The 26,652-nt window shown below is 37.8% G+C and overlaps 1 protein-coding gene across 2 annotated transcripts in view; it reads left to right on the top strand.

The window, feature by feature from the left end:
- The window catches only part of NSUN7 (NOP2/Sun RNA methyltransferase family member 7), a 53,434-nt gene that overhangs the window by 12,859 nt on the left and 13,923 nt on the right, over positions 1 to 26,652 (top strand). For both annotated transcript variants that reach the window (XM_023224662.1, XM_023224663.1), the window contains exons 4-8: positions 6,326 to 6,478; positions 6,829 to 7,012; positions 8,107 to 8,317; positions 21,488 to 21,631; positions 25,244 to 25,345. In XM_023224662.1, the coding sequence (XP_023080430.1) occupies positions 6,326 to 6,478; positions 6,829 to 7,012; positions 8,107 to 8,317; positions 21,488 to 21,631; positions 25,244 to 25,345 (794 nt within the window). The remainder of the gene's footprint in view (positions 1 to 6,325; positions 6,479 to 6,828; positions 7,013 to 8,106; positions 8,318 to 21,487; positions 21,632 to 25,243; positions 25,346 to 26,652) is intronic.

Here is a 26,652-nt window from a genome sequence, read left to right as displayed (position 1 = left end):
TTAGGGGACTTTCATGTCTGAACTTAGTCTCAGAGGGAGAGATGAGAGCTAGGGTTATGCTGAATCAACCAAAGAAACCCACAAGGCTCTAACCAAGTAAGAAAGATTACACTGGTTTCATCAGAAGAAGACTTTAGCTGAGGATGCTGGCAAGGAAAGTAGGAGTAGGACAAGCAAAGGACCTGGTTTAAGAGGTCAGAGGAACCAGAAGATATTAATGTCTAAGGATTTCTGATTCCCCAGATCTTCCCCATTCCCATAATTTACATCATGCTACCACCTGCCTTAACACATATTCTGGTTACATTGTTGTCAGTACAATTGTTTTTTCCCATACCCAAACCAATAGAATTTTATGCATTGCAAATCTTATTGCTAGGAATTAATTTAGGAATCTTATTCCTAATCAGTCATATTGTACTCAATTCACATTATACTGAATTCATAATATACTGTAGGAGAAATGCCTATGTTTAGTGATTGAATTGTGGAGAAGAATAGTAGCACATTTCTGAGAAAATACATGTACAAAGATGCCACAGTATTTACTCAAGAGTCTTCTTAGCTTTCAAGTAATTGAAGCCATCTTCAGTTTGCTTGAGCAAAAATGGAAAATACAGATGCTGGGATTTACAACTCAAGGACTCAGGAAAAGAATGAAATCAGGAACTGGAAAGATGTTAGGACTTTAATTTGCTTTATCTCTTTATCTTTTTATCTCTGCTTCTCTCATAGTATCTGCTTCATTTTTTTCCCCTGCGCATCTGCCAACTGGGCTTTTCTAGTAGGGCATGGAAAAGGCCCTACTGTTGTACCCCAGTACCCAAGCTTATGTTACAGTTGTACGCTAGTTTCTTCACTTAGACTAACTTATTATCTTACCTCCCATTTCTAAATTCCTGTGAGAGGAAATTCAATTGCCTCAGTGCAGGTCAGTTACAGTCTCTCCCGGGCCAATTCCCTGTAGCCAATGAAGTGGTATTCTAAACCACAGAAAGACAGCTGGAAGCCAACTCTATCCATCTTCTAGGGCTTGAGACTGTAGTTCCCAGGGAAGTTCAGTCACTGCAAGCTCAAAGTGTACCTTAGCATCTATCTACTTAGAGGATAAAGACTAATTCTTTTTTTTTTTTTTTTTGAGATAGAGTCTTGTTCTGTTGTCCAGACTGGAGTGTAATGGCACAATCTCATCTCACTGCAATCTCCACTTCCCTGGCTCAAGCAATTCTCCTGCCTCAGCCTCCTGAGTAGCTGGGATTACAGGCACACGCCATCATGCCTGTGTTTTTGTAGAGACGGGGTTTCAGTATATTGGCCAGGCTGGTCTCGAACTCCTGACCCCAGGTGATTCTACCGCCTCGGCCTCCCAAAGTGCTGGGATTACAAGTGTGAGCTGCCATGCCTGGCCCAATAAAACTAACTCTAAGAGGTTCTAGAAGAAGAAGTAATTAGCAAGAAGCTGAATGAGAATGATTTCCTCCTTGTAAAAGTGATTTGACCTTTGTTGTTGTTCCTCCTGGGAATCCTTGTGTTTTTTCACTCTTATACCTCTATGCACCAACATGTATCTTTTTCTTCACTTATTCATGGGTTTAGACATGTAATCCAAGATGATACCTATTATCATTTTTTTTTTTTTACATATGAAAGATCTTTAAGAACCCATTCTTTGTATAATATGCAACTGTCCTTTTAATACTGTGTGACTAGGTTAAAAAAAGAGAGCCACAACCCCTTGTTTCTCACTCCCCATGCCTTTCCACCAGTCCAATAATCTATTTCTGTTAAATTATTTGCTGGACTGTTGTGAAGCAGCAATTGGAAAATAAGCCGTGAAAAAAAACAGAAAAAGGAGGGGAAAGACTTAGTTCTCCTTCCAAACCACCCCAAAACCATTTATCCTGATGTCTTCCACTTCACAGCTAAGGCATCACCATCTACCTAGATATCATCCTTGATTCTTCTTTCCTCCCTTCCCCTGCACTCAATCTGTATCTAATGCGTCAAGCCCTGTAACTCCAATTCGAAAGCATACACTGAGCCTGTGCACTTCTTTCCATTTCCACTACTACCATCCAAACCTATGCCACCATAATCTATCACTTGGACTACCATGATAGCTTCCTTAGACACATTTCCCTGGCCTGTAACTCTCACTTTCCTGCAATCAGTTCCACATGGCAGGTAGAGTGGTATTTTCAAAATGTAATTGTGTAGTCATGATAGAATATCTTGGATCAGACTTCCCCTTCTACTGTAAACAACTAGAAAACTGGCCAAAATATATTATAGGATGTAAAGGTTTTGGACATTAGACAAGCAGCCGCACAGAAACTTGATCCCTGAAAGAACAAAACAAATGAGGTGGGCCCTAGAATAGTCCTGGCTTTATGCCTGGAAAAATTCTCAAACTGCAATGTAGGAAGTAGAAAATAGCAGTCTTGCTGAGTTAAGAAACCAGAGACCAGTTTTAGAAGATTGAAGTGATTGTTTTTTCTTCTTTATTGTATTAAGTGGCCAGGTGATTTACATTGACTGGTTTATGAATGTTAAACCAGCCATGCATTTTTGGGATAAGGCACATTTGCTCAGATATATTCTTTTTGTTGTCTTCCCCAGTTTCTCTCATTCCCCATAATGCTCCAGAATTTCTAATTGCCAAAATGCCCTTTAAATACTTGTTCATGGGTTTTATCTCTCACATTCTCTCCACTCCTTCTTCAGAAAGTCTTCACCTGTTTCACTTACCTAGTAAAGAGTCTGAAGCAGATGTCTGATTTTATATTTTTCTGGGAAATTCAAGCAGTTCATTGAAGATTATCTTTTGGCATTAAGAAAATACAATCAAGGTCAGGCGTGGTGGCTCACACCTGTAATCCCAGCACTTTGGGAGGCTGAGGTGGGCGGATCATGAGGTCAAGAGATAGAGACCATCCTGGCCAACTTAGTGAAACCCTGTCTTTACTAAAAATACAAAAATTAGCCAGGCATGGTGGCGTGTGCCTGTAGTCCCAGCTACTCAGGAGGCTGACGCAGGAGAATCGCTTGAACCCTGGAGGTGGAGGTTGCAGTAAGCCAAGATTGTACCACTGCACTCCAGCCTGGTGACAGAGCAAGACTCCATCTCAAAAAAATAAAAAATGATAAACTGAGGAAAAATGGCATATTAGTTAAGATTATTTTTTGCAACTGACAGATTTTGCAAAAGAGGGACTTTAAGATAATTTTTGGAATGATTGAACATGAGGTTGCAGGAAGAGTGGTGATGTAGCTATGCTTCTACTAACTAGAGCCTGTGACTCCAAATTCATCAGGACTCTAGTCTCTGCTTCTCTGTGCCTCCATTCTCTAATCATTCTATATTTCCAGGATAAGAAACTTGGATGCCAACAACTCCCTAACACGGAAGTTACATCTTATAGTACTAAACACTGGAAAAACTGGCTTAACTCTCTCTTCCTACATCCAAAAAATCTCTCTGTCTTTCTCTCTCTTCTCTCTCCTGCACGCCAGTTGGGCTTGAACTCTGCAATCAAATTACCTGAATTCAGATAATTGAGAGAGAGAGAATATGGAAGAGAGAGAAAGAGGAGATGTGACATGGCGTACCATAGGAGTGGCAAATAGTTCAGCACATGACTGAAGATAGATTTATGGATGGGAGTGATGGGAACTGAGGCAGGAAGAGTTGGTTCAGGTTAAACTATTAAGATCCTAGAATACCCTCATAAGCAGTTTAGATTATGTCCTGTGGCTGATGGATTTCATCTAAAATTTAAGCTTAGGAATCACATAATTATAATTTAATATTATAAAGGAAGCTCTGACTGTGTGTGTAACCTGGGATGATGGTAAAAAAGATAATGAGGCAGCTCTCTGTGATAACATACACATTGTAGTAGAAAGAGGACTTCTGGATAGGAATATTGGGGAAGGCTACTTTACTACCATTTTCATCATTGCAGTCCTCCTTATTTAAAGCTATGGAAGAAGCTTTTTTTAGTAACCACAAGATAGGATACTTCATCTACAGAAGTATAGGTCTGGTTATCTTAAGAACATATGGATTTGACATTTGCCCTAAGTCTAATATAGTATATTTATATAAAAATCTGTATAACTGCATGTATACTTTAATTTTTGTGGGATTAAATTTTGTTAAAAATCATGGTCCAAAATGTTTACTATCTGGAAAATTTATTTGGAGATTTATTTCTCCTTACACTCCTCCTATATACACAGCAAATATGTATTTTTGGCTTCATATTTTTAGTCTTTAATGACTGAATAATTCAATAAATAGCATTTATTATGATAAATTTGAACTAAGTAGGTATTTGCAAGTACTGTTAATAACAAATAGTCTCTACTCAGAATATCTCACAATGTATAATATAGAACAGTAACTCACCCCTTTTACATTAATTTTTTTTTAGGTGCATTAACGTACTATGTCATTTTTTTAGTATCTACTGCCATAGTTCTGTGACATTTGGACACAGAACTAGACAAATCTAATTTTATTGTAGTCCTAAAAATCTTAATGTTTGACCACCCTTCCCTTTCCTTCCCAAGGACCCTTATCTTCTCTCTCTCATATACATACACATAATATTCCCACATAAACAATTTTTTTGGGTGAGATGTTCTCATTCTATTGAGTGGGTAAGACATGTAGAATAAGGACATTGCAGGCATAAAGAAAAGACGTAGTGATTTCACAGTTGGTGCTAAAAAAACAACAGAGATGCTCATTTACTACCCGCTCTTGTCCTGGCTCCCAGCAGGACAATGGTTTCTTTGAAACAATTTAGGTGGGCCTGACAGTGATTCCCTGAAAGTGTCCTCCCTTTCTGTGCCACCCACCAACCACAACTCAGATCATATTTGACTCTTTTGTGACATCTCTTCTTATTTCTCACTCAAGGTTATAATTGAGGTTGATTTCAGTTAGGTTCCTACTGTGAAAATGCTATGAATATGGGTCAGGAATAAGTCCTGTGTTCTCATTCATTAAAGTTTTGGGCTGTGAGATCAAGAAAAATCACTGAGCCATCATGGTGATGCTAACCAGTTCTTGTTTTTCTTTTGTGATTTGGAACTTTGAAGCATGGGACATTCAGAACTGGGAAGGACTTAATACAGACTCATGAAAGTTCTTTAATCTTACCAAGACTGTACTGTTGCCATCTGTGATACTAATAACTAGCCTATAATGAGTGCCTGCTATACGCCAGGCACTGCGCTAAGAATTTTGCACACATGATTGATAATCACTACATTAATAACAAGGTAAGTTGACCACCTTTAACAGATGAGAAAACTAGGCTGAAAAAGGAGATTAAGTAACATTCCTGAGGTTACACAGCTAGTAAGTGATAAAACCTGGATTTAACTTCAAGTTTGTCTGACTCTAAATCCTAGACCCTTCTCAATAAATAAAGTTTGTCTTTCGGCTGGGCGTGGTGGCTCATGCCTGTAATCCCAGCACTTCGGGAGACTGAGGCGGGCAGATCACTTGAGGTCAAGAGTTTGAGAACAGCTTAGCCAACATGACGAAACCCCACCTGTACTAAAAATACAAAAATTAGCTTGGTGTGGTAGTGTGCGCCTGTAGTCCCAGCTACTCTGGAGGCTGAGGTAGGAGAATTGCTCGAACCCATGGGACGGAGTTTGCAGTAAGCCAAGATCATGCCACTGCACTCCATCCTGGGCGACAGACGGAGACTCTATCTCAAAAAAAAAAAAAAAGTTTGTTTTTCAACCAGCAATTAATATAATGGTTAAGAAGTTGCTATACAACTATACAGGGGGAGCAAAAACAGAAAGAAATAAATCAGGATTATTGGATTTCTATTTGTTTTTTTTTTTTTTTTGAGACAGAGTTTCGCTCTTGTTGCCCAGGCTGGAGTGGAATGGCACAATCTTGGCTCACTGCAACCTCCACCTCCTGGGTTCAAGTGATTCTCCTGCCTCAGCCTCCTGAGTAGCTGGGATTGCAGGCGCCCACCACCACGCCCAGCTAATTTGGTAGTTTTAGTAGAGATGGGGTTTCCCCATGTTGGTCAGGCTGGTCTTGAACTCCTGACCTCTGGTGATCCACCTGCCTCGGCCTCCCAAAGTGCTGGGATTAGAGGCATGAGCCACCGTGCCCAGCCTTGGATTTCTATTTACAAATATGACACATTTTTATTTTAGACTTCAAAAATTTGAAATGGAATTATTATTTGTTAAAATTCTAAATGTGATTTTTTAGAGTTTCCAGTGGAAAATCGATAGTCTTGTCTCAAATGCAATAGATTAAGGATGGATTTTCTGTCTCTAGTTTTAAGATAAAATTGGCTGCGGCATTGGCAAGATGTCGAATCAAGCATGATGCCCTTTCAATTTACCACATCCTTCCAGAAACAGTTAGGAAACAGGAACTAAGGGCCTCCACTTTACCACTTTATGCTTGGATAAATACTTGTAAAATCAGGTAAGTGTTTAAATCAAATTCTTTATATTTCAAGTCTCTATCCTTTTAAAATAATGTGATGAGAAGCATTACCTTTTTAAGAGGTGAGGGTGGCACATCAAGGGGAGTGATTAGGCAATCAGAGTTAAGTTCCAGAGCTTTATGACCAAATTACCAAAGGTAATTACATAAATATGTTAACTTCTCTGCCTATAATTATCTTTTAGTTTATTGTTAGTTAACATTGTTAGTTCCATTAGATGTAATGTATGAAGTGATATTTTTCTTTGTTACAGGAACAAGGTGTTAGTGTTAAGTACATTTTTAATGTATTGTATTTGTAATTACAAGCTGCTGTTGTATATTTACAGCCCTGAAGAAGTTTATAATAATTTGAAGAGAAGAGGCTATAATAAAGTCAAATCTGTGTTGCATATTGATGATAAAGTCTTTGCTGTGGATCAGCATTGCTATGATGTCTTAATTTTTCCATCTCATCTTAAAAATGATCTTATAAATATAGATCTTTTCAAAGATTACAAACTTATTTTTCAGGTAAACTAATATTTACTTTCATTGTGATTCTCAACAATCCAACCTAGCCAAAGAACTTCTCCACTTAAAAAGAAAACCTAATACTGTTTATATTTTTGTAGATTATCAGGGAGGTTTATAAGGCCTAATTGTCACCTTGAATAAAATTAATACCTCTACAGTCAGTGCATCTGATTGGCATCTCTGTCTCATGTGAATTTATAAAGAACATATCCTTCTCCCAGATCCCATAAATAGGAAGATTTGCATTGCTGGCCACTGTAAGGTTCTACTTTTCTCCCCTAAAGGAGAATTCAAGAGAAAGAACAATGAGACCTTTTCTTCCTTCCCTTTCTGGGGAAGATACTAGTGCCATCTTGTATATGAAAAAACAATTGTAATGGTTTTTCGTAATTTCTTTAATATAGTCTTATAGCTTTGATTTGTAAGAGGTGTATAAAGGCTATCAGTACAGGAAGAGAATGTGAGGTATAATGTGGTTTCAACAGAACGAAAATAAAAGGCATAAAAAAGTAGTTTAAATTCATTTTTACATCCTTAGATTCCAATTATTGCCTCAGATGTACCTTGATCTTCTAAGGTTTATCCCTTTTCCACATTCATATTCTTGGGCAGAATCTCTTACCATATCAAGCACTGAGATCAACTGCAGAAGCCCAACCTGTCAAGCCCCCTTTGATAAGCTTCTCAAACATCTTAGTGTTACTCTGTGAGCTAGTGGCAATTTAGGTGACAAGGTAATGGGAAAGAGAAAATGGAAGTAGTAGATGAGTGGGTTTTTGTGAAGGGGTAAGAATTGGAGCTAAGATAGGACATTATTAATCTGTTGACCATATTTTAAAGATTCTGGCATTGCTTTATACAAAAATTAGACAATAATAGTCATAATTTAGGCTAAACAAAGTTAAGCTCTTTGTTTTAAACATCAGTTGTCTTTGCTAACTCTACTTAAACATATATTAAGATATTAAAACTAAAACGGATTAGGTACCTAATATTATTATGAGGTACCTTCTTTTATGTAAAGCAAATAGAAGTCAGCTTATATTTCTAGTGATACCCTTTGAAATTCTAATCATACCATTATCTTATAGGACAAATCTCGAAGTCTTGCTGTCCATTCTGTAAAGGCTTTATTAAATATGGATGATGATATCTTAATGGTCAATACAGGTTCATGGTACACAGTTGCCCATATGTCAATTTTAACAAATAATAATACCTCAAAAGTATTTGTGTGTGGAGTACAATCACAAGCTAAGGATCCTGACTTGAAGACACTTTTCACAAAAATGGGATGTAAAAGTATGTAAAAATATTTCTTCATTTGGTGATTATTGTTCTACAAGATTTTAGAAACATTAAAAATGTTAATTTATTAGTTTTTTTGTAATGTAAAAGCTCTATATGTGAACTAATATCTTAAAATCCTAACTAATCTATATCTTATCAGATTGTCCTTGTTGCGTAATTTGGTTAAACAACTGTAGGCTAAATTAATATCTTGGTGCTTTGGAATAGTGTTTGACATTTAGCTCACATAATTTGAGGCTCAAACATTTAGTTAAAGTAGAAATTTTATCATTTAATAAATAAGAATGATTATCCTTTAATAAATACTTACATAAGTGCTTAAGTGACAAAGATAATATCTAGGACTACAAGCTAAGTCTTTTTTTTCTTCTTTTTTTTTTTTGAGATAAAGTCTCACTTTGTTGCCCAGGCTGGAGTGCACTGGTATGATCACAGTTCACTGCAGCCTCTACCTCCTGGGCTCAAGAGATCCTCCCACCTCAGCCTCCCAAGTAGCTGTGACTATAGGCTCATGCCAATATGCCTGGGTAATGTTTCTAATTTTTGTAGAGCCAAGATTTTGCAATGTTGCTCAAGCTAGTCTCAAACTCCTGGGTTCAAGTGATCTGCCTGCCTGGGCCTCCCAAAGTCCTGGGATTACAGGCATGAGCCACCAGGCCTGGCCTAGGAGGTCTTTTAGGCTTCTTGTTTTTTAAAAATGTTTCCATTGGATCATGCTAACTAAAGACTACATTTTATTGTAGGTTCAGCGAGGCAGAATAACTAAGCAAAACTTTTAACAGATTCACAGGGATAGGGAGACAAAAAGTGGAATTCAGGATTTGACCAGGAGAGGTAGCCTGGTAAATACTCAGGATTTCACTTGGAGCCCCAAAGTCCATCTTGGATAGTGATCAGTCCTCCAAAGAATTAGAACCCACATTCCAGTCATCTTAATTCCCAATTAGATTAAGGTGATCTGGGATTGCTAGTGCCCAGTCTTAGCTGCCTGCCAGAAGCAAAAGTAAATTCCCTCTGGAGGAAAACAACACTATCCTACGTTTCTAATTATCTTCTAATTTTTTTCATTTATTATTTTTTATTTTTTTATTTTTCTGAGATGGAGTGTCCCTCTTGTTGCCCAGGTGGGAGTGCAGTTGGCACCATCTTGGCTCACTGCAACCTCTTCCTCCCGGGTTCAAGCGATTCTCCTGCCTCAGCCTCCTGCGCACCCGCCAACATGCCCGGCTAATTTTTGTATTTTTAGTAGAGATGGCATTTCATCATGTTGGCCAGGCTGGTTTCAAACTCCTTACCTCAGGTGATCTACCCATCTTGGCCTCCCAAAGTGCTAGGATTACAGGCGTGAGCCACCGCACCTGGCCCGAATCTTCTGAATTTTTTCTGATGCAATATCTACCACTTAATTTTATAAAACACTGACAGAACAAGAAAATATATGACTAAAAGAGAAAGCACTGCAGTAGAAGCAGACCCACAGCATATCTGGAGATACTGGATTTATCAGATGTGGACTTTAGTTTTTTTTTTTTTTTTTGAGACAGGATCTTGTTATGTTGCCTAGGCTGATCTCATACTCCTGGGATCAAGCAATCCTCCTGCCTCAGCCTCTCAAGTAGCTGATATTACAGGCAGGTGCCACTGCACCTGGCTGGAAATGTACACTTTAAAATAACTACGATTAATAAGCTGGAGGGACTAAATGTCAAGTTTTAGAATTTTAGCAAAGACCTGGAAACTAATCAAAAAAGCTAAAAGAAAGTTCTAGAACTGAAAAATACAATGTGTGAAATTAAGAAAGAAATGTGATATGGATTTAACAGTAAATTATACAGAACCGAAGACACAATAAGTGAACTGATAGGCCTGAAGAAAATATCCAGACTTAAGCATGGGGAGACAAAAGGATATGAAAGAGGTCATAGGACACACATGAGACTCAGTGATTCAGTTATCTCATATGTGTTTGATTGGAATTGCAGATGGAGAGGAGAAAAGGAATTGGAAAGAAACAATATTTGAATTTCAGGCTGAGAATTCTTGAAAATGGATGAAAGACATTAAGCCACAGATTCAAGAAGCCCTGTAAAAGTCTAATCAGAATACATGGAAAACATATCCTGTGGCCTATTTGTATCCCCCCAAAATTTGTATGTTAAAATCCTAACCACCAAAGTGATGGTATCAGGAGGTGGGGCCTTTAGGAAGTTGTGAGAGCAGAGCCCTCATGAATGGGATTAGTGCCCTTATGAAGGGGACCCCAGGGAGCTAGGTAGCCCCCTTTCACCACCTGATGATACAGCAGGAAGGCACCATCTGTAAGAAAGCAGGCCCACACCAGACACTGAATCTGCTGGTGCCTTGATCTTCAACTTCCTAGTCTCCAGACTTGTGAGAAATAAAATTCTTTTGTTTATAAGCTACTCATTCTGTGGCATTTGTTGTAGCAGCCCAAACAGACTAAGGCAACATATTAGGCATACCATAGCATACCTGCTGAAAACCAAAGAGAAAGGCATTGGTGAGTAGCCAGGGAGAAAATACATATACCATCAATGGAATAGCAATAAAACTAAAAACTAACTTTTCAACTGAAAGAATTAAAACCAGAACCATTAAACAATGTCTTCATAATGCTGAAAGAAACTACCAAGCTAGATTTTTATATCCATCGAAAATACTCTTTGAAATAAAATAAAATAAAGATATTCTCAGACAAAATCTGAGAGTTTGTCACTAGTAGACATAGTAAAGGGAATACTAAAGATGCATTGTTTGGGTAGAAGAAATGTTACATAGGAAATTGGAGGCTGGGCACAGTGGCTCATGCTGGTAATCCCAGTGCTTTGGGAGGCCAAGTTAGGAGGCCAGGAGTTTGAGACCAGCCTGGGTAACACAGTGAGACACTGTCTCTACTAAAAATATAAAAAAATAGCTGGATGTAGCTACTCAGGATGCTGACGTGGGAGGACCACTTGAGCCCAGGAGTTTGAGGTTACAGTAAGCTATGATTGTGCCACTGCATTCCAACCTGGGCAACAGAGCAAGACCCTGTCTCAGCTGGGCATGGTGGCTCACCCCTGTAATCCCAGCATTTTGGAAGGCTGAGGTGGGCAGATCATGAGGTCAGGAGATTGAGACCATCCTGGCTAACACGGTGAAACCCCGTCTCTACTAAAAAATACAAAAAATTAGCCGGGTGTGGTGGCGGGCGCCTATAGTCCCAGCTACTTGGGATGCTGAGGCTAGAGAACGGCATGAACCCAGGAGGCGGAACTTGGAGTGAGCCCAGATTGCGCCACTGCACTTCAGTCTGGGCGACAGAGCAAGACCATCTCAAAAGAAAAAAAAAAAAAAAAAGACCCTGTCTCTAAAAAAAGTGGAGATGCGGCCGGGCGCGGTGGCTCACGCCTGTAATCCCAGCAGTTTGGGAGGCTGAGGCAGGTGGATCATGAGGTCAGGAAATCGAGACCATCCTGGCTAACACAGTGAAACCTCGTCTCTACTAAAAATACAAAAAATTAGCCAAGCGTGGTGGTGGGCACCTGTGGTCCCAGCTACTCGGGAGGCTGAGGCAGGAGAATGGCGGGAACCTGGGAGGCGGAGCGTGCAGTGAGCTGGGGTGGCGCCACTGAACTCCAGCCTGGGCAACAGAGTGAGACTCCATCTCAAAAAAAAAAAAAAAAAAAAGTGGAGATGTTGAAAGAAATGAAGAAAAATACAAAAGTTAAGTACTTAGGTAAATCTAAATGATTATAATCTAATGTCTAATGGGGTTGCAAATTAATGTCTGTGGGACTAAAGATATTTAATGTTAAATGCAATTAAAATAAATTACAACCATGGCATATAATTTTAGAGGAAAGAAAATAGAATTAATGTGTCCTATGGTTTTTGCTTTTCTAGGAAGTGGTAAAGTAGTATATTAAGTCAATGATGTGTGCTATAATTTCTGGGATAATAAGTAAACACATAATAAAATAATGTATAATGAATAGTTAAGGGGGAAAGGAATAGAATATAGAATTGGAATATGAGTCTAAAAAAAGATAAAAAAGGAGAGGCCGGGTGTGGTGGCTCACGCCTGTAATCCCAGCATTTCAGGAGGCAAGGCGGGAGGATCACCTGTGGCCAGGAGTTCGAGACCAGCCTGACCGGCATGGTGAAACCCTGTCTCTACTAAACATACAAAACTTAGCCAGATGCAGTGGTACAGGCTTGTAGTCCCAGCTGCTTGGTAGGCTGAAGCATGAGAATCACTTGAACCCCAGATGCAGAGGTTGCAGTGAGCTGAGATCATGCCACTGCACTCCAGCCTAGGCCACAGAGTGAGACTTTGTCTCATAAATAAATAAATAAAGGAGAGAAGACCAGGCACAATGGCTCATTCCTGTAGTTCCATTCCAGCACTTTGGGAGGCTGAGGCGGGTGGATTGCATGAGCCCAGGAGTTTGAGACCAGCCTGGGTAACATGGTGAAACCCTATTTCTATCAAAAATACAAAAAATTACCCAGGTGTGGTAGCATACACCTGTGGTCCCAGCTACTTGGGAGGCTGAGGTTAGAGGATTGCTTGAGCCCAGGAGATCAAGACTGCCGTGAGCCATGATTGTGCCACTGCACTCTAACCTGAGTGACAGAGCAAGCGCCCCTGTCTCAAAAAAAGAAAAAAAAAAGGAGAGAAAGGGGACATAAAAAAAGCAAGACGAATAGCAAATACGATGGTAGATTAAAGCAAATAGTATATATTTAAGCTAACGTACATTATATACATATGACATTAAAATATTATGTAAACATAGAAATACACACATACATGTGTATTTATTTTTATATATTTATTTTATATATTATTTAATATATTTATTTTGATATATTATTATATATATTATTATTTTTATATATTTATTTTCTATATTATTTATTTATATATATTTATTTATTTTAAGACACAGTCTCCCTCTGTCGCCCGGGCTAGACTGCAGTGGTGCTATCTTGGCTAGCTGCAACCTCTGCCTCCCGGCTTCAAGGAATTCTTGTGCCTCAGTCTCCTGAGTAGCATGCACCACCTCACCCAGATAATTTTTTTGCATTTTTAGTAAAGACAAGGTTTTGCTGTGTTGGCCAGACTGGTCTCGAACTCCTGAGCTCAAAGTGATCCACCTGCCTTGGTCTCCCAAACTGCTGGGATTACAGGCTTGAGCTACCATGCCTGGCCTAAAGTATTATACATTAAACACACTTAAAATACATGGACTGAATACTTGAAAGTCAATATTGGATTTTTGTTTATTTCTTGTTTGTTTGTTTTGTTTTTCTTTTTGTTTTATAGAGAGAGGGTCTCACTCTGTCACCCAGGCTGGAGTGCAGTGGGGCAATCTCAGCTCAATATAAATTCAACCTCCTGGGCTCCATCGATACTCCTGCTCAGCCTCCCAAGTAGCTGGGACTACAGGCGTGTGCCACTATGCCTTGCTAATTTTTAAATTTTTTTTGTAGAGATGACATTTTGCTATGTTGCCCAGACTGGCTGTGAACTCCTGGGCTCAAGCAATCCTCCTGTCTTGGCATCCCAAGGTGTCTGGATTACAGGCATAAGTCACTGTGTCTGGTCAGTATTGGATTTTAAAAGATCAACTAAGTGCTGTTTATCAGAAATGCTCTTAAATGAGACAAAAAACTTCAAAGGACAGAAAAAGATATACAGTGCATATGCTAATAAAAAGAGCTGCAGACAAATAGATTCAAGTCAAGAAACACTGCTAACAATGAAGAGAGATATTTATAATTATGAAAGGTTTAATTCATCAGGAAAATATGACAGTACTAAAGACATATGTACAAATAACATAGTACTAAAATATATAGAGAGTAAAATTGTCCAGAACAAGCAAACACTCTCTGTATACAAAACGTCCAAAGGAATCAATGAATACACTATTAGAACTAACAAATTAGTATATAGTAAGGTTGCAGGATACAAAACGAATATATAAAAATCTATTGTATTTCTATCCACCAACAATGAATAATATAAAAAATCAAAGTAAGAAAACAATCCTTTTTATAACATCAAAAAGAATAAAATTCTTAGCAATAAACTTAATACAAGAAGTTCAAGACTTGTACAATGAAAACTACAAAATATCATTTAAAGAAATTAGGAGGCGGGATGCTGTGTCTTGTGCGGGAGGCCAAGGTGGATAGATCACTTTGAGCTCAGGAGTTCGAGACCAGCCTGGGCAATATGGCAAAACCCCATCTCTATAAAAAATACAAAAAGAAATTAGCCAGGCATGGTGGCTCATTCCTGTAGTCCCAGCTATGAGGGAGGCTGAGGCTGGAGAATCTCTTGAACTTGAGAAGTAGAGGTCGCAGTGAGCTGAGATTGCACCGCTGCACTCCACTCTGTCTCAAAAAAAAAAAAAAAAAAAAAGAAAAGAGAAATTAGGGCCGGGTGCAGTGGCTCACATCTGTAATCTCATCACTTTGGAAGGGGCTAAGCTGGGAGGCTCACTTGAGGCCAGGAGTTTGAGACCAATCTGGCAACGTAGCAAGATCCCATCTGTACCAAAAATTTAAAAATTAACCAGCCATGGTGGCACATGCCTGTAGTCCAAGCTACTTGGGAGGCTGAGGTGGAAGGATCACTTTAGCCCAGGAGTTCAACACTGCAGTGAGCTGGTTCATGCCACTGCACTCCAGCCTGGGCAATAGAGTGAGACCCAGTCTCTAAAAAAATAAAAAATAATTAAGGAAGACATAAACAAATGGAAAATATTCCATGTTTAAGGATCGGAACACTTAATATGGCAGTGCTCTCTAAACTGATCTACAGATTCATCACAGTTCTTATAAAAAGCTCAGCTGAGCTTTTTGCAGAAATTGACACACCGTTCCTAAAATTCACATGGAAATTTAAGGAACCCAGAATAGCTAAATGAGTTGTGAAAAAGAACAAAGTTTATAGAACTCACATTTCCTGGTTTAAAAGCTTACTACACAGCTACAGTAATCAAGAAGTGTGATGCTAGTATAACGATAAATGTATAGATGAGTGGAACAAAATTGAAAGTTCAGAAATAAACCCTTACATTTATGGTCAGTTGACTTGCAACAAGGTTGCCAAGACCATGCAATGGGAAATGAATAGTCTTTTCAACAAATGGTGCTGGGACAACTGGATAGGCACTTGGAAAAGAATAAAATTGGATGCATATCTCAAATCATATATAAAAATTAATTCAAAATGGATCAAAAATATAAGTGTTAGAGCTAAAACTCTTATAAGAAAACACAGGTAAGTTTTCATGAGCTTGGATTTAGCAGTGGTTGTTTAGATATGACACCAAAAGCACAAGCAATAAGAAAAAAAAAACAGATAAATTGGACTTCGTTAAAATTAAGAACTTTCATGCTTCAAAGTCACTATCAAAAAACTGAAAAGACTGACTGGGCACGGTGGCTCATGCCTGTAATCTCAGTACTTTGGGAGGCTGAGGCAAGTAATCTCAGCACTTTGGGAGGCTGAGTCAGGTGGATCACCTGAGGTCAGGAGTTCAAGACCAGCCTGGCCAACATGACGAAACCGTGTCTCTACTAAAATTACAAAAATTAGCCAGGATGGTGGTGCACACTTGTAATCCCAGCTCCTCAGGAGACTGAGGCAGGAGAATAACTTGGACCCAGGAGGCGGAGGTTGCAGTGAGCCAAGATTGCGCCACTGCACTCCAGCCTAGGCAACAAAGCAAGAATCCATTTAAAAAAAAAAAAAAAAAAAGATAACTCACAGAATGGGAGAAGTTATTTGCAAATCATCTGTCTGCAAAGGGACTTGTATCCAGAATATATAAACAACTCAACAATAAAAAGACAAGTAGCCCAACTTAGAAAGGGTAAAAGATCTGAATAGATATTTCTCCGGTGAAGATCTACAAATGACCAGTAAGCTCATGTGAAAAGATGCTCAAAATCATTAATCATTAGGGAACTGCAAATCAAAATCATAATGAAATACCACTTCAAACCCACTAGTATGGCTATAGTTAAAAAAAAAAAAGGAAACAACGTGTAAGCAACAATATGGAAAACTTGCTGATGGGAATATAAAGTGGTGCAGCTACTTTAGAAAACAGTTTGGCAGTTTTCCAGTAAGTTAAACATAGAGTTACTGTATAACTTAAGAATTCCACCTTTAGGTCCATACTCAAGAGAACTGAAAACATATATTGACACAAAAGCTTGTACATGAAAGTTCATAGTGGTGTTATTCATAATAGCTAAAAGGTAGAAATAGCCCCAAATGTCCATCAAATGATGAGTGGATTTAAAAATGTGGTGTATCCATACAATGGAAGAGTATTTGGCCATAAAAAAGAATGAAATCCTAATGGGGCAAGATGGATGAATCTTAAAACATGATGCTAAGTAAGAAAGCCAAACAAAAAAGTCCTCATTTATCATTACATAATTGAGGGGAAGAGGACAATATCCCAAATAGGCAAATCCATGGAAACATAGAATAGATGAGCAAATGTGATGGGCTGGGAGAAAGGGTGAATGGAGAATGACTACCAATGAGTATAGGGTTTCTTTTGGGAGTGAAGAAAGTGTTGTGGAATTTGATGATAGTGATGGTTACATAGCTTGGTGAATATACTCAGAAGAACCCCTGAATTGTATACTTAAACCTTAAGAAAATCAATCAGAACCAAAAACTAGACATTTATCAATTTATCTTACTGGGAGATTTTAACAGACCTCTCTCAAATTGAAAACAAATTAGTAAGGTAAGTAACGATATAGAAGATGGAAACAACATGATCAGCAAGTTAACCAAACTAACATATGTAGAACTCTACCTAGCGACTGCACAACACACATAAATAGCAAAAATTACTACATGCTGGGCCAGGAAGCAAGTTTCAGTGACTTTCAAAGGACTGAAATCATACAAAGTTGCTGTTGTTGTTTTAGAGACTGGTTCTCACTGTCACCCAGGCTGTAGTGCAGTGGTGTGATCCTGCCTCACTGCAGCTTGATCTCCCACTTCAGCATCCCAAATAGCTGCTATTGTAGGCACATGCCACCACTCTCAGCTTTTTTTTTTTTTTTCTGGGTAGAGACAAGGTCTCATTATGTTGCCCAGGCTGGTCTCAAACTACCGGCCTCAAGCATTCCTCCTGACTCAGCTTCCCAAAGTGCTGGGATCACAGGCATGAGCCACCACACCTAGCCCATAATATGTTTTTCAACCACAGTGGAATCAAGCCAGAAATCGATTAAAAAAAAAAAAAAAGAAAAAGTAGGAAATCCCATGACATTTTGGATTCTTTTATTTTGAGATGGAGTTTCACTCTTGTTGCCCAGGCTGGAGTGCAATGGCGGGATCTTGGCTAACTGCAACCTCCACCTCCCAGGTTCAAGTGATTCTTCTGCCTCAGCCTCCCGAGTAACTGGGATTACAGGTGCGTGCCACCACACTGAGCTAATTTTTTGTATTTTTAGTAGAGATGGGGTTTCACCATGTTGGCCAGGCTTGTTTGGAACTCCTGACCTCAGGTGATCCACCCACCTCAGCCTCCCAAACTGCTGGGATTACAGGCGTGAGCCACCACACCCCGCCACGCTTTGGAATTAAAATGACATACTTCAAAATAATTTATCAGTCATAAAAGAAATCACAGTGGGAATTAGAGAATATTTTGAAGTTAATTATTGTAAAAATACGTGTTAACATGTAGAATGCAACTAAGGGGGAATGTTGTAGCCTAAAATACTACCATTAGAGAAGAAGAAATAGTAAAGATTGATGATGCTTACATGCATGATAAGAAAGTTAGAAAAAGAGCATCAAATAAACCTGATGGAAGACTATAATAAAGATGGCAGGAATTAATGTTATAGAAAACAAACAGCATCTCTCTCAACAAAACCAAAAAGTGACTTTTTTAAAAGAAAATACAATTGATTCATCAAGAAAAAGAACATAAAACAATTCAGTTATCAATAATATCACTGCAGATCCTAGATACATTTAAAAATACAATAAAAAGATACTGTGAGCAATTTTATGCCAATAAACTTGAACATTTAACTGATATGGATTCCTGGATAGACAACTTGCCAAAAGTGAGAAATAGTTTTGGAAAATCTGGATACTCTTGGATCTGGCTATTAAGATCTTAAGATTAATGGCTATTAATATGTATTGAATTCATAATTGAAAATCTTCCCACAAGACAAAAAGTTTTTAAAAATTTTATTCCTATATGGTTTTGTCACAGAATTCTGCAAATAATTTAAGGAAGAAATAATACTCTTTCAGAGAATGGAAGGAGGAACTACTTCCCAGTTCATTTTATAATCTCGAAGAGCTTGCCCTTTCCTTTTATTTATTTAGTTTTTTGAGACGGAGTCTCACTCTGTCGCACAGACTGGAGTGCAGTGGCGTGATCTCAGCTCACTGCAACCTCTGCCTCCCGGGTTCAAGCAATTCTCCTGCCTCACCCTCCTGTGTAGCTGGGATTACAGAGGCATGCCATCATGCCCGGCTAATTTTTGTATTTTTAGTAGAGACGGGGTTTCACCATGTTGGTCAGGCTGGTCTCGAACTCAAGACCTCGTGATCCGCCCGCCTCGGCCTCCCAAAGTGCTAGGATTACAGGTGTGAGCCATCATGCCCGGCCGAGGTTGCCCTTTCCTGAGATGGGAAGGACTGTGGTACAGTTAGGTTTTAGTTATGTTAGGTTTAAGATGCCTGTTAGACATTAAGTGGAAATGTCAAGCAGGTATTTGGGTACATTCTTTTGGAGTTCAGGGGAGAAGTCTGTGTTAGAGACACACATTTGGGATTTGTCAGCATTTACATAATATTGAATGTCATGATCACTAAAGAAGTGAGTTTAGGTAGTAAAGAAATCTAAAAGCTGATTTCTGGACCTCCAATACCTAGAGGTCAGGAAGCTGAATAAGAGGGAACCAGCAGAGGAGCCACAGAGAATTAGAAGAAGAATCAAGAGAAAGCAGGTTCAGGAACTGGGCCAGTTCTTATTATTGCCTCTCAGCTCTAAACCCACACTTGTCCTGTCTTACGGTGCTGGGACTATACTCTGCTTCTCCCTTTCTCCATTGCCAACTGCCTCTGTCATTAGAGGGTGCCGGAGAGACTTTGTAAGACTGAAAGAGGAAGAAGAAAGGACTTTTCTTCTTCCAATGCTTGTTTATCCCTGTGGTGGCTGTGTAGAATCCTGGCAGTGTTTAGGACAGCATATTCCTTTGGTACCATGCCCTCTTCTCAGAGACCTGAATCTCAGCCTGGTGTGTGTGGAGTGTAGGGTTGGGGGCAGGGAGGTGCTCCTCTGAGTTTCTAAGTTCCTTGTTCACTTTTCTCTCAGTCTTGGGGCTGAGGGTGGGAATAGTGGCTGCTCTCTTCAGTTCTTACATCTGTACACGTTAGAGTTTTCAAATAGTTGAGCAGTTTTTACCTACTTAACAAGAGAGAATAGGAACTACTGGGGAGCCAAGCAGTAGAAGAGAGGAAATTTCTCCTTTTAGAAGTATTCCAGCTAATAAAGGAAAAAGGCGTTTTAGAATTAGAATATGAGTGTTTTGCAACCCCTTTGGTGGTACCACAAAGGCAACTGAGTGGAAGAATATCATGCCATCTATAAGTAGTTTTGCCCCTTTCTCTCCGTCCCCCAAAGGAAAAAATATTGGTCTTCTAAAGATTCACTTACTACTTTACAGGAAGTACATAAAATAGGAACATGTTAAACTGCATTCTAGGAAAACAGTTAGCAAAATCCAGACAGTGGGAAACCCTGGCAGGGCAAATAATGAAGTTTCAGTAAGAAATAAATGTTAAGAAAAAATGGAGGGAGAACCTGTAGGTGAAAAGAAATTTAAAGTAAGACTGATCAATTGCCATGTATGTACCTTATTTAGATCCTGATTCAAACAAAAAACTTTTGACATGTGTGAAACTATTGGGAAATGCGAGCCAGATTAGATATTTGATGATAATAAGGAAATATTTTTAACTTTTTTGGTGCGGTTACATTTTAAAAGAAGATTTTATCCTCTTAGAGATATATGTGGAACTATTTATAGATTCAAAATAATAGGGGGCTGGGTGGGAGGGGCTGCATTGTACAGATGAAACAAGATTAACCATGAATGGTTCACTGTTGAAACTCTGTGATGGGCACTTGAGAATTTATTATATTATTATGCCAAATTGCAGATGTTTGAAGTTTTCCAATAAAATGTTTAAAATAGTGGCAGGGGGCAAGAAGAAAAGGATGACTCTATTGAAAGAAAAAACAATTTTAAAAGACACGGAGAATAGGAAGAGGGAAAAATTGATGAGGCACGAGAAAGGCAGCAGGTGGGGACATATCAAGAGTGATTCTTCAGCAGGTGAGGGGTGTGATAGCCACTGCAAAAATGGAGGTTGGCTGTAAAATAGGGGCACAGATGACTATAATGCAAGGGAAGGCAGACTCTTAAGCTAAGTCACAAGATCCCTAAAGTTCTGATTGATATTTTACACCAGTTTGTGTGGATTCTGTACCTTGGACTGGCAACTTATAAGTGCTTCTGATAACCCTCCCCAACCTTGTTTTTTTTTTTTTTTTTTTTTTCCTGGAGAGTAGAACATAAAAGGGGATAAAGAATGGGAGAGGGAAATAACCAATATTGAGCCCTTGCTATGTAATAGACACCATGCTAAGCTTAACTACTTTACCTTAGTCTTCACCACAGTTATATGAGGTAGCCATCTCATTTTATGAAGAAGGAAATGGAGGCTCAGGGAGATTAAAACACACAGCTAGTAAAGAGTGAAGCTGGGAGTCAACTTGAATTTTTCTGCCTCTGAAGTCCATTTCTCCCCTACTATATATCCTGCAGTTCAGAATGAGAAATTTAATTTTAAATTTCAACATCATTTCAGGTGAAGGAGAAAGCATTCTATTAATAGGATTCCTGTATTAACTTTGGGTAGGTATCAGAGAAGAATAGCCCTCTTTTCTAACTACATCAAAATGAATTTTTGTGAGGTTGAGGATTTAAAAATGTACAATAAATAGATACAGTTGCATACTACATTAATATTTTTCATTAATATTTTACATTAATTTTTCTGTGTTTTTTCCCCAGATATTGAAATACTTCGTGAGACATTTATTAACATTGAATCAAAGGATCACAGGTTACAGAAAATTAAAGTGATTTTGCTGCTACCTCGTTGTTCAGGACTGGGTGTTAGTAATCCAGTAGAATTTATTTTAAATGAACATGAAGGTACTTGTTTTAATTTCTAAATTATTGAAACTAGTTGACAGTTTAAAATATAAAATTATTTAAAATCATTAAAATACCATATCAAATACATCTGATTAATAAATAATAGCAACCATATATAAAGTCTTACTATGTGTAAAGTCCTTTACCTCTGTTACCTCATTTAATCCTTACACCAATCTAATAGACCAGGGTGATATTAAAAATATTTAATAATTGGAATAATGTAGGCAATCAGAAAAGATCCTGGCCAGTATGCTATTCTGAATATACCAGAGCTCTTGATGTGAGTGTTAAAATTTACCAGCACTCTATAGATGAAAATACTGAGACTCAAAGATTGATTCATTTTTCTCAGGTCAAGGAACTAGAGAAGAGCTAGGATTCAAATTTAGATCTGTTTGACTCTAGAGCCCCTATGTTCTAAACATGATCCTAATTAAATCATAAACAGATTATTTCAAACTCAAAGGTGTCTTAATCTCTAGGATGTATGCTTTATGAAATGAATATCTCAGACTAAATATAGGAGCATTTACATTTAATTTTATTGGCTTTTAAATACATTTAAAATAATTATTATTTAACATTAACAGTTACTGAGAACTTAGATATAAGGCCCTGGGTGTGGCACTTTTCTTGGACTATTTCAGTAAGTCTTCACAAGAATTCTGTGAAGTAGTAACTTGTTAACTTCTGTTTTACAAATGAGGAATCCCAGGCTCAGAGAAGTTAATGAAGTCTCCTAGGATCATGGGGCTAGTAAGTGGCAGAGCTTGGATTCAAATACAACCACTGTAACTCTGAGACTGGCACTTTAAATGACTCTCTTAATCACATTATGTTGCTCCAAATTAAATGAAACTTGTTCTTATCCCTTGCTTATATTGAAAGGCATAGATAAGGTTCATTAGAATATTAGAAACAGAAGACATTCCATCAACGTACAGAATATAGTAACTGTTTTCTATTTCTAGCAAGGACAGAAAGAGAAGGAAAAGAAATGGAGAGAAAGGAGCTAATATTTAATAAACACAACAATGCCCCAGGCAATATTCTAGGTAGTGTTCACATACTGTCACTTAGTATTCACAATAACTTTTTGAGGATAGTGTTCTTATAATTGTAGAGGAAAAAAATCAAGACTCAGAAAAATTAAACAAGTTGCTTATGATCATGGAGCTAGTAAGTAGGGAAGCTGGAATTCAAATTCAGGTCTGTTAGCACATTTTCTTTCCACTAAACGACACTGTCTTTAACTGGGTTTACACTGTACCACATGGAATTTTGATTTGCTATAGAAAATTTCTTTCTGGAGAGACTTAAACAGAAGAATAACCAATTCAGATGGTAGAATGGTAGGTAGGCTGAGAAAATTTCTATATGAACTTTAAGAAATAATCAAAGAACAATTAGTAAACACTAAAAGAAAAGGGGGAAGGAAAAAAGGGGGAATAAATAGCAGCTATAATAGGCATAGCAGTTAGGAGAACTAGAGCTCAGAACCGTGAGACTCTGGCCTTATCCTGGGCCATTTTTTTTTTTTTTTTTTTTTTTTTTTTGAGATGGAGTCTCGCTCTGTCACCCAAACTGGAGTGCAGTGGCCGGATCTCAGCTCACTGCAAGCTCCGCCTTTCGGGTTCACGCCATTCTCCTGCCTCAGCCTCCCGAGTAGCTGGGACTACAGGCGCCTGCCTGTGTACAAAAAAAAAATAGTTTTTTGTATTTTTTTAGTAGAGACGGGGTTTCACCGTGTTAGCCAGGATGGTCTCGATCTCCTGACCTTGTGATCCGCCCATCTCAGCCTCCCAAAGTGCTGGGATTACAGGCTTGAGCCACCTTGCCCTGCATCCTGGGCCATTTTGAGGTGGAAATCCAGAAAAAAATATACCACAGATTAAAAATAAACTAAAAGCTAGGGGAGAAAAGCCTGAAGGAAATTACAAATAAGGAAAGAGGGGAAAGGAAAACATTTCCAAGGTACTGGTAATGTTTTGAAAGCCTTGATGAGAAGATAATAGGATAAGCTAAGAAGTGGTCACATCCTGAAGCAAGTGGGCTTTTGAAGGAACTTATACTCTGAGGAGCTAAAAGCCAGAGCAAATAAGGAGCTGCTGACCTAGTGACTGTGGTGGGAACGTGGAACGTTAGTCAGAAACAGTGGAGGTGAATCCAAAATATTATTTTATTAAATTTAGATACAAGGAATTAGTTTTAAAAACATTAACATTGAAAAATATTAGAACCATTGAGGAATATATGAAGTTGGTCCTTGCTAAAGACTTGGAATTATTTTAAGATAGAATTAAAGAAGTAGATGATATGACTTTAGAGTATAATAATTTGTAACAACAGTCCTTTAACAAGTAATGGAGAGTTTTAGAATAGAGGGAAAAAAAAGTGAAATGTAGGCCAGGCACAGTGGCTCACACCTATAATCCCACCACTTTGGGAGGCTGAGGTGGATAGATCAGTTGAGGCCAGGAGTTTGAGACCAGCCTGACCAACATGATGAAACCCTGTCTCTACTAAAAATACAAAAATTAGCTGGGCATCATGGTGTGCACCTGTAGTCCCAGCTATTCAGGAGGCTGAGGCATGAGAATTGCTTGAACCTAGGAGGTAGAGGTTGCAGTGAGCCGAGACTGTGCCACTGCACTCCAGCCTGGATGACAGAGTGAGATCCTGTCTCAAAAAAACAGCAACAACAACGATAACAAAAAACAAAAAACCCCTCATGAAATGTAAAACTAAATTGGGAAGAAATGGAGTTTAATTAACCTTTAGTGATATTATTGGAATGGGCAACAGCCACATACATGGTATAAATAATTGGCTGTCATACTCTAGCGAGTTCTAGAGAGGTAGTATAATACAGAGTTTAGAAATTTGGGCCCTCTGGTTAGATTTCTGAGTTAGAATCCTGGCTGTCCATTTAGTAGCTATATAACCTTAGACAAGTTGTTTAATGTATGTTTAAACAATTATTTTAATGTTCAAAGGGATAGTAATTCTTCAAGTGGTCATTAAAATAATCTACATAAAGTAGTAGCATTGCATTCAGTATGTCTTCATTAATATCAATATTTAAATTATTTTTCAAAAATTAAAAATTGTAAGACATTATTTCTTAATCTGTTATGAAGACATAATATTTGCTTTTCTGAATTTTTTCTTCCAAGGTGTCTTTTGGAAAGTTAGTATTTTAAACTATATCCTTGTATGTTCTCAGATCTCACTATAGCCCATTCTCTTTTATTTTGGAAAATAAATCTTATTTTCTCTTTCCAGTATTAGTCTCGAGACTGACTGCATTTTCTCTGTGTCTAAATGACTTATATGACTACTTGGATGACTATCTCATAGCAACTTGCAGAAAAACAATATTAAATATTTTCAATATTTTTGAAAAGCTATATTAAAATGAAACAGAATTAACTTTTTTGTTCTAATTTTTAAGTCAACATTTTAATATCTATTTAGTTGTAATAGATATTTTCCATGAAACACTTTTATTTGTAGGCAAAATGATTTAAAAATTATGTGATGATAACAATATGTAAAAAGTTTTTAATGGTGCTATATTTAAAAGCATTTCTTTTTAAAATTCAGATACAGAATTCCTTAAAGATCACTCTCAAGGAGGCATATCAGTGGACAAACTTCACATTCTTGCTCAACAGCAGTACGAACAGCTAACACATGCAATGAAATGTAAGTTTGTCACAGGCACCATCTTGTTAAAATACGGTGTACATTTTAGAAATATTAGTCTTTCATGATCTATATAATCAAGCAATGAAGTGTGAGCCATGAGCACATTTTCCAGAATCTTACTGCCTTCAAATAACAAAATATTTATCTTTGCCAATTTAATCTCAGTTTCTAGAATACATGCTTTGCTGTAATTTTAAACAGGTTAGCAAGCATCATTTACTAATTTTGTAATGCCAAAGTGAAATAATTATGTATATTTATAATTGTAGTTTCAGCTTTCCTGTTTCTTCTCTTGGATTTCTTACTTGATATAATTTTTCTGTTGTCATTGTGCCTACCCCTAACAACTCTTCTACAGTCCAAATTTTAGCCAAACTCTTATTTCTCTTAGTGCTAAGTAGAGAACAGAGAGGCGCAATCGCAGAGAAAGCCTAGATCTCTTGATTTGAAGTTTGAGTAACAAGGCGGCACTTTGAGTGATTTATATCATTGCTTTAATAACTTTATTTAGATTTTGAGTACCACTGCTTTTCCACATATGCACACAGAAATCTAGATGTCTCTGAGAAATTAATAAGCTTTTATTAATTCCGTATATATTTATAAAGTGCCCACTTTGGGTCAGGCATTAAGCTGTATGTAAGGTGTATCAGTGTTAGCAAATCCTGACCTGCAAAGGCTTAAAGATAAATGGATGTGTGCATAGACCCCATCTATATTATGGATATAGATCTATGGGTATAGATCATTCAGTAAATAAATACATAAACATACATGAGGTAGAAATAAGGCCTATAGAAGTCACAGAGGTCACAGCTTGCCAGGAGTAAAAGCAAAAAATAAATAAGTAAATAGAAAGCACAGAGGAGGCCTTTTCTTTTAGTTTATATTGCTAATAAATATTCATTTGAACATGATATGAATATGATATAGGAAATAAGTTGATTGGAAGATCAGGAATTTGGTAAATAATAAGCTGATCCTTTTTAATTAAATTTTAATTAGATATTTAAAGCTTAAAAAAGCTTCAGAAAGAATCTGAAAAGCAAAGGGATTTTAATGACATAAGCTCTTTTATGATGCCAAATAAACATAAAATTTGGCAACTCTTGAGATTGTAAGTCAAAACAAGTTGTATTTAATTTTCCCATAAGAGGATGCTATCTTAAGTAGTTAAGTGTGTAATCAGGGGTTTGACTCCAAATTTTGATAGAACTGACTAAAAGCCCCATTTGAAATCAACCACATAAAAGATAATTATGTAATCTGTCATGGGATTAGAGTAAAAACAAATATTTAAAAAA

Source organism: Piliocolobus tephrosceles, chromosome 3 (genome assembly GCF_002776525.5).
Source record: "Piliocolobus tephrosceles isolate RC106 chromosome 3, ASM277652v3, whole genome shotgun sequence".
Classification (NCBI taxonomy): domain Eukaryota; kingdom Metazoa; phylum Chordata; class Mammalia; order Primates; family Cercopithecidae; genus Piliocolobus; species Piliocolobus tephrosceles.
This window is presented reverse-complemented; position numbering and strand designations above follow the sequence as displayed.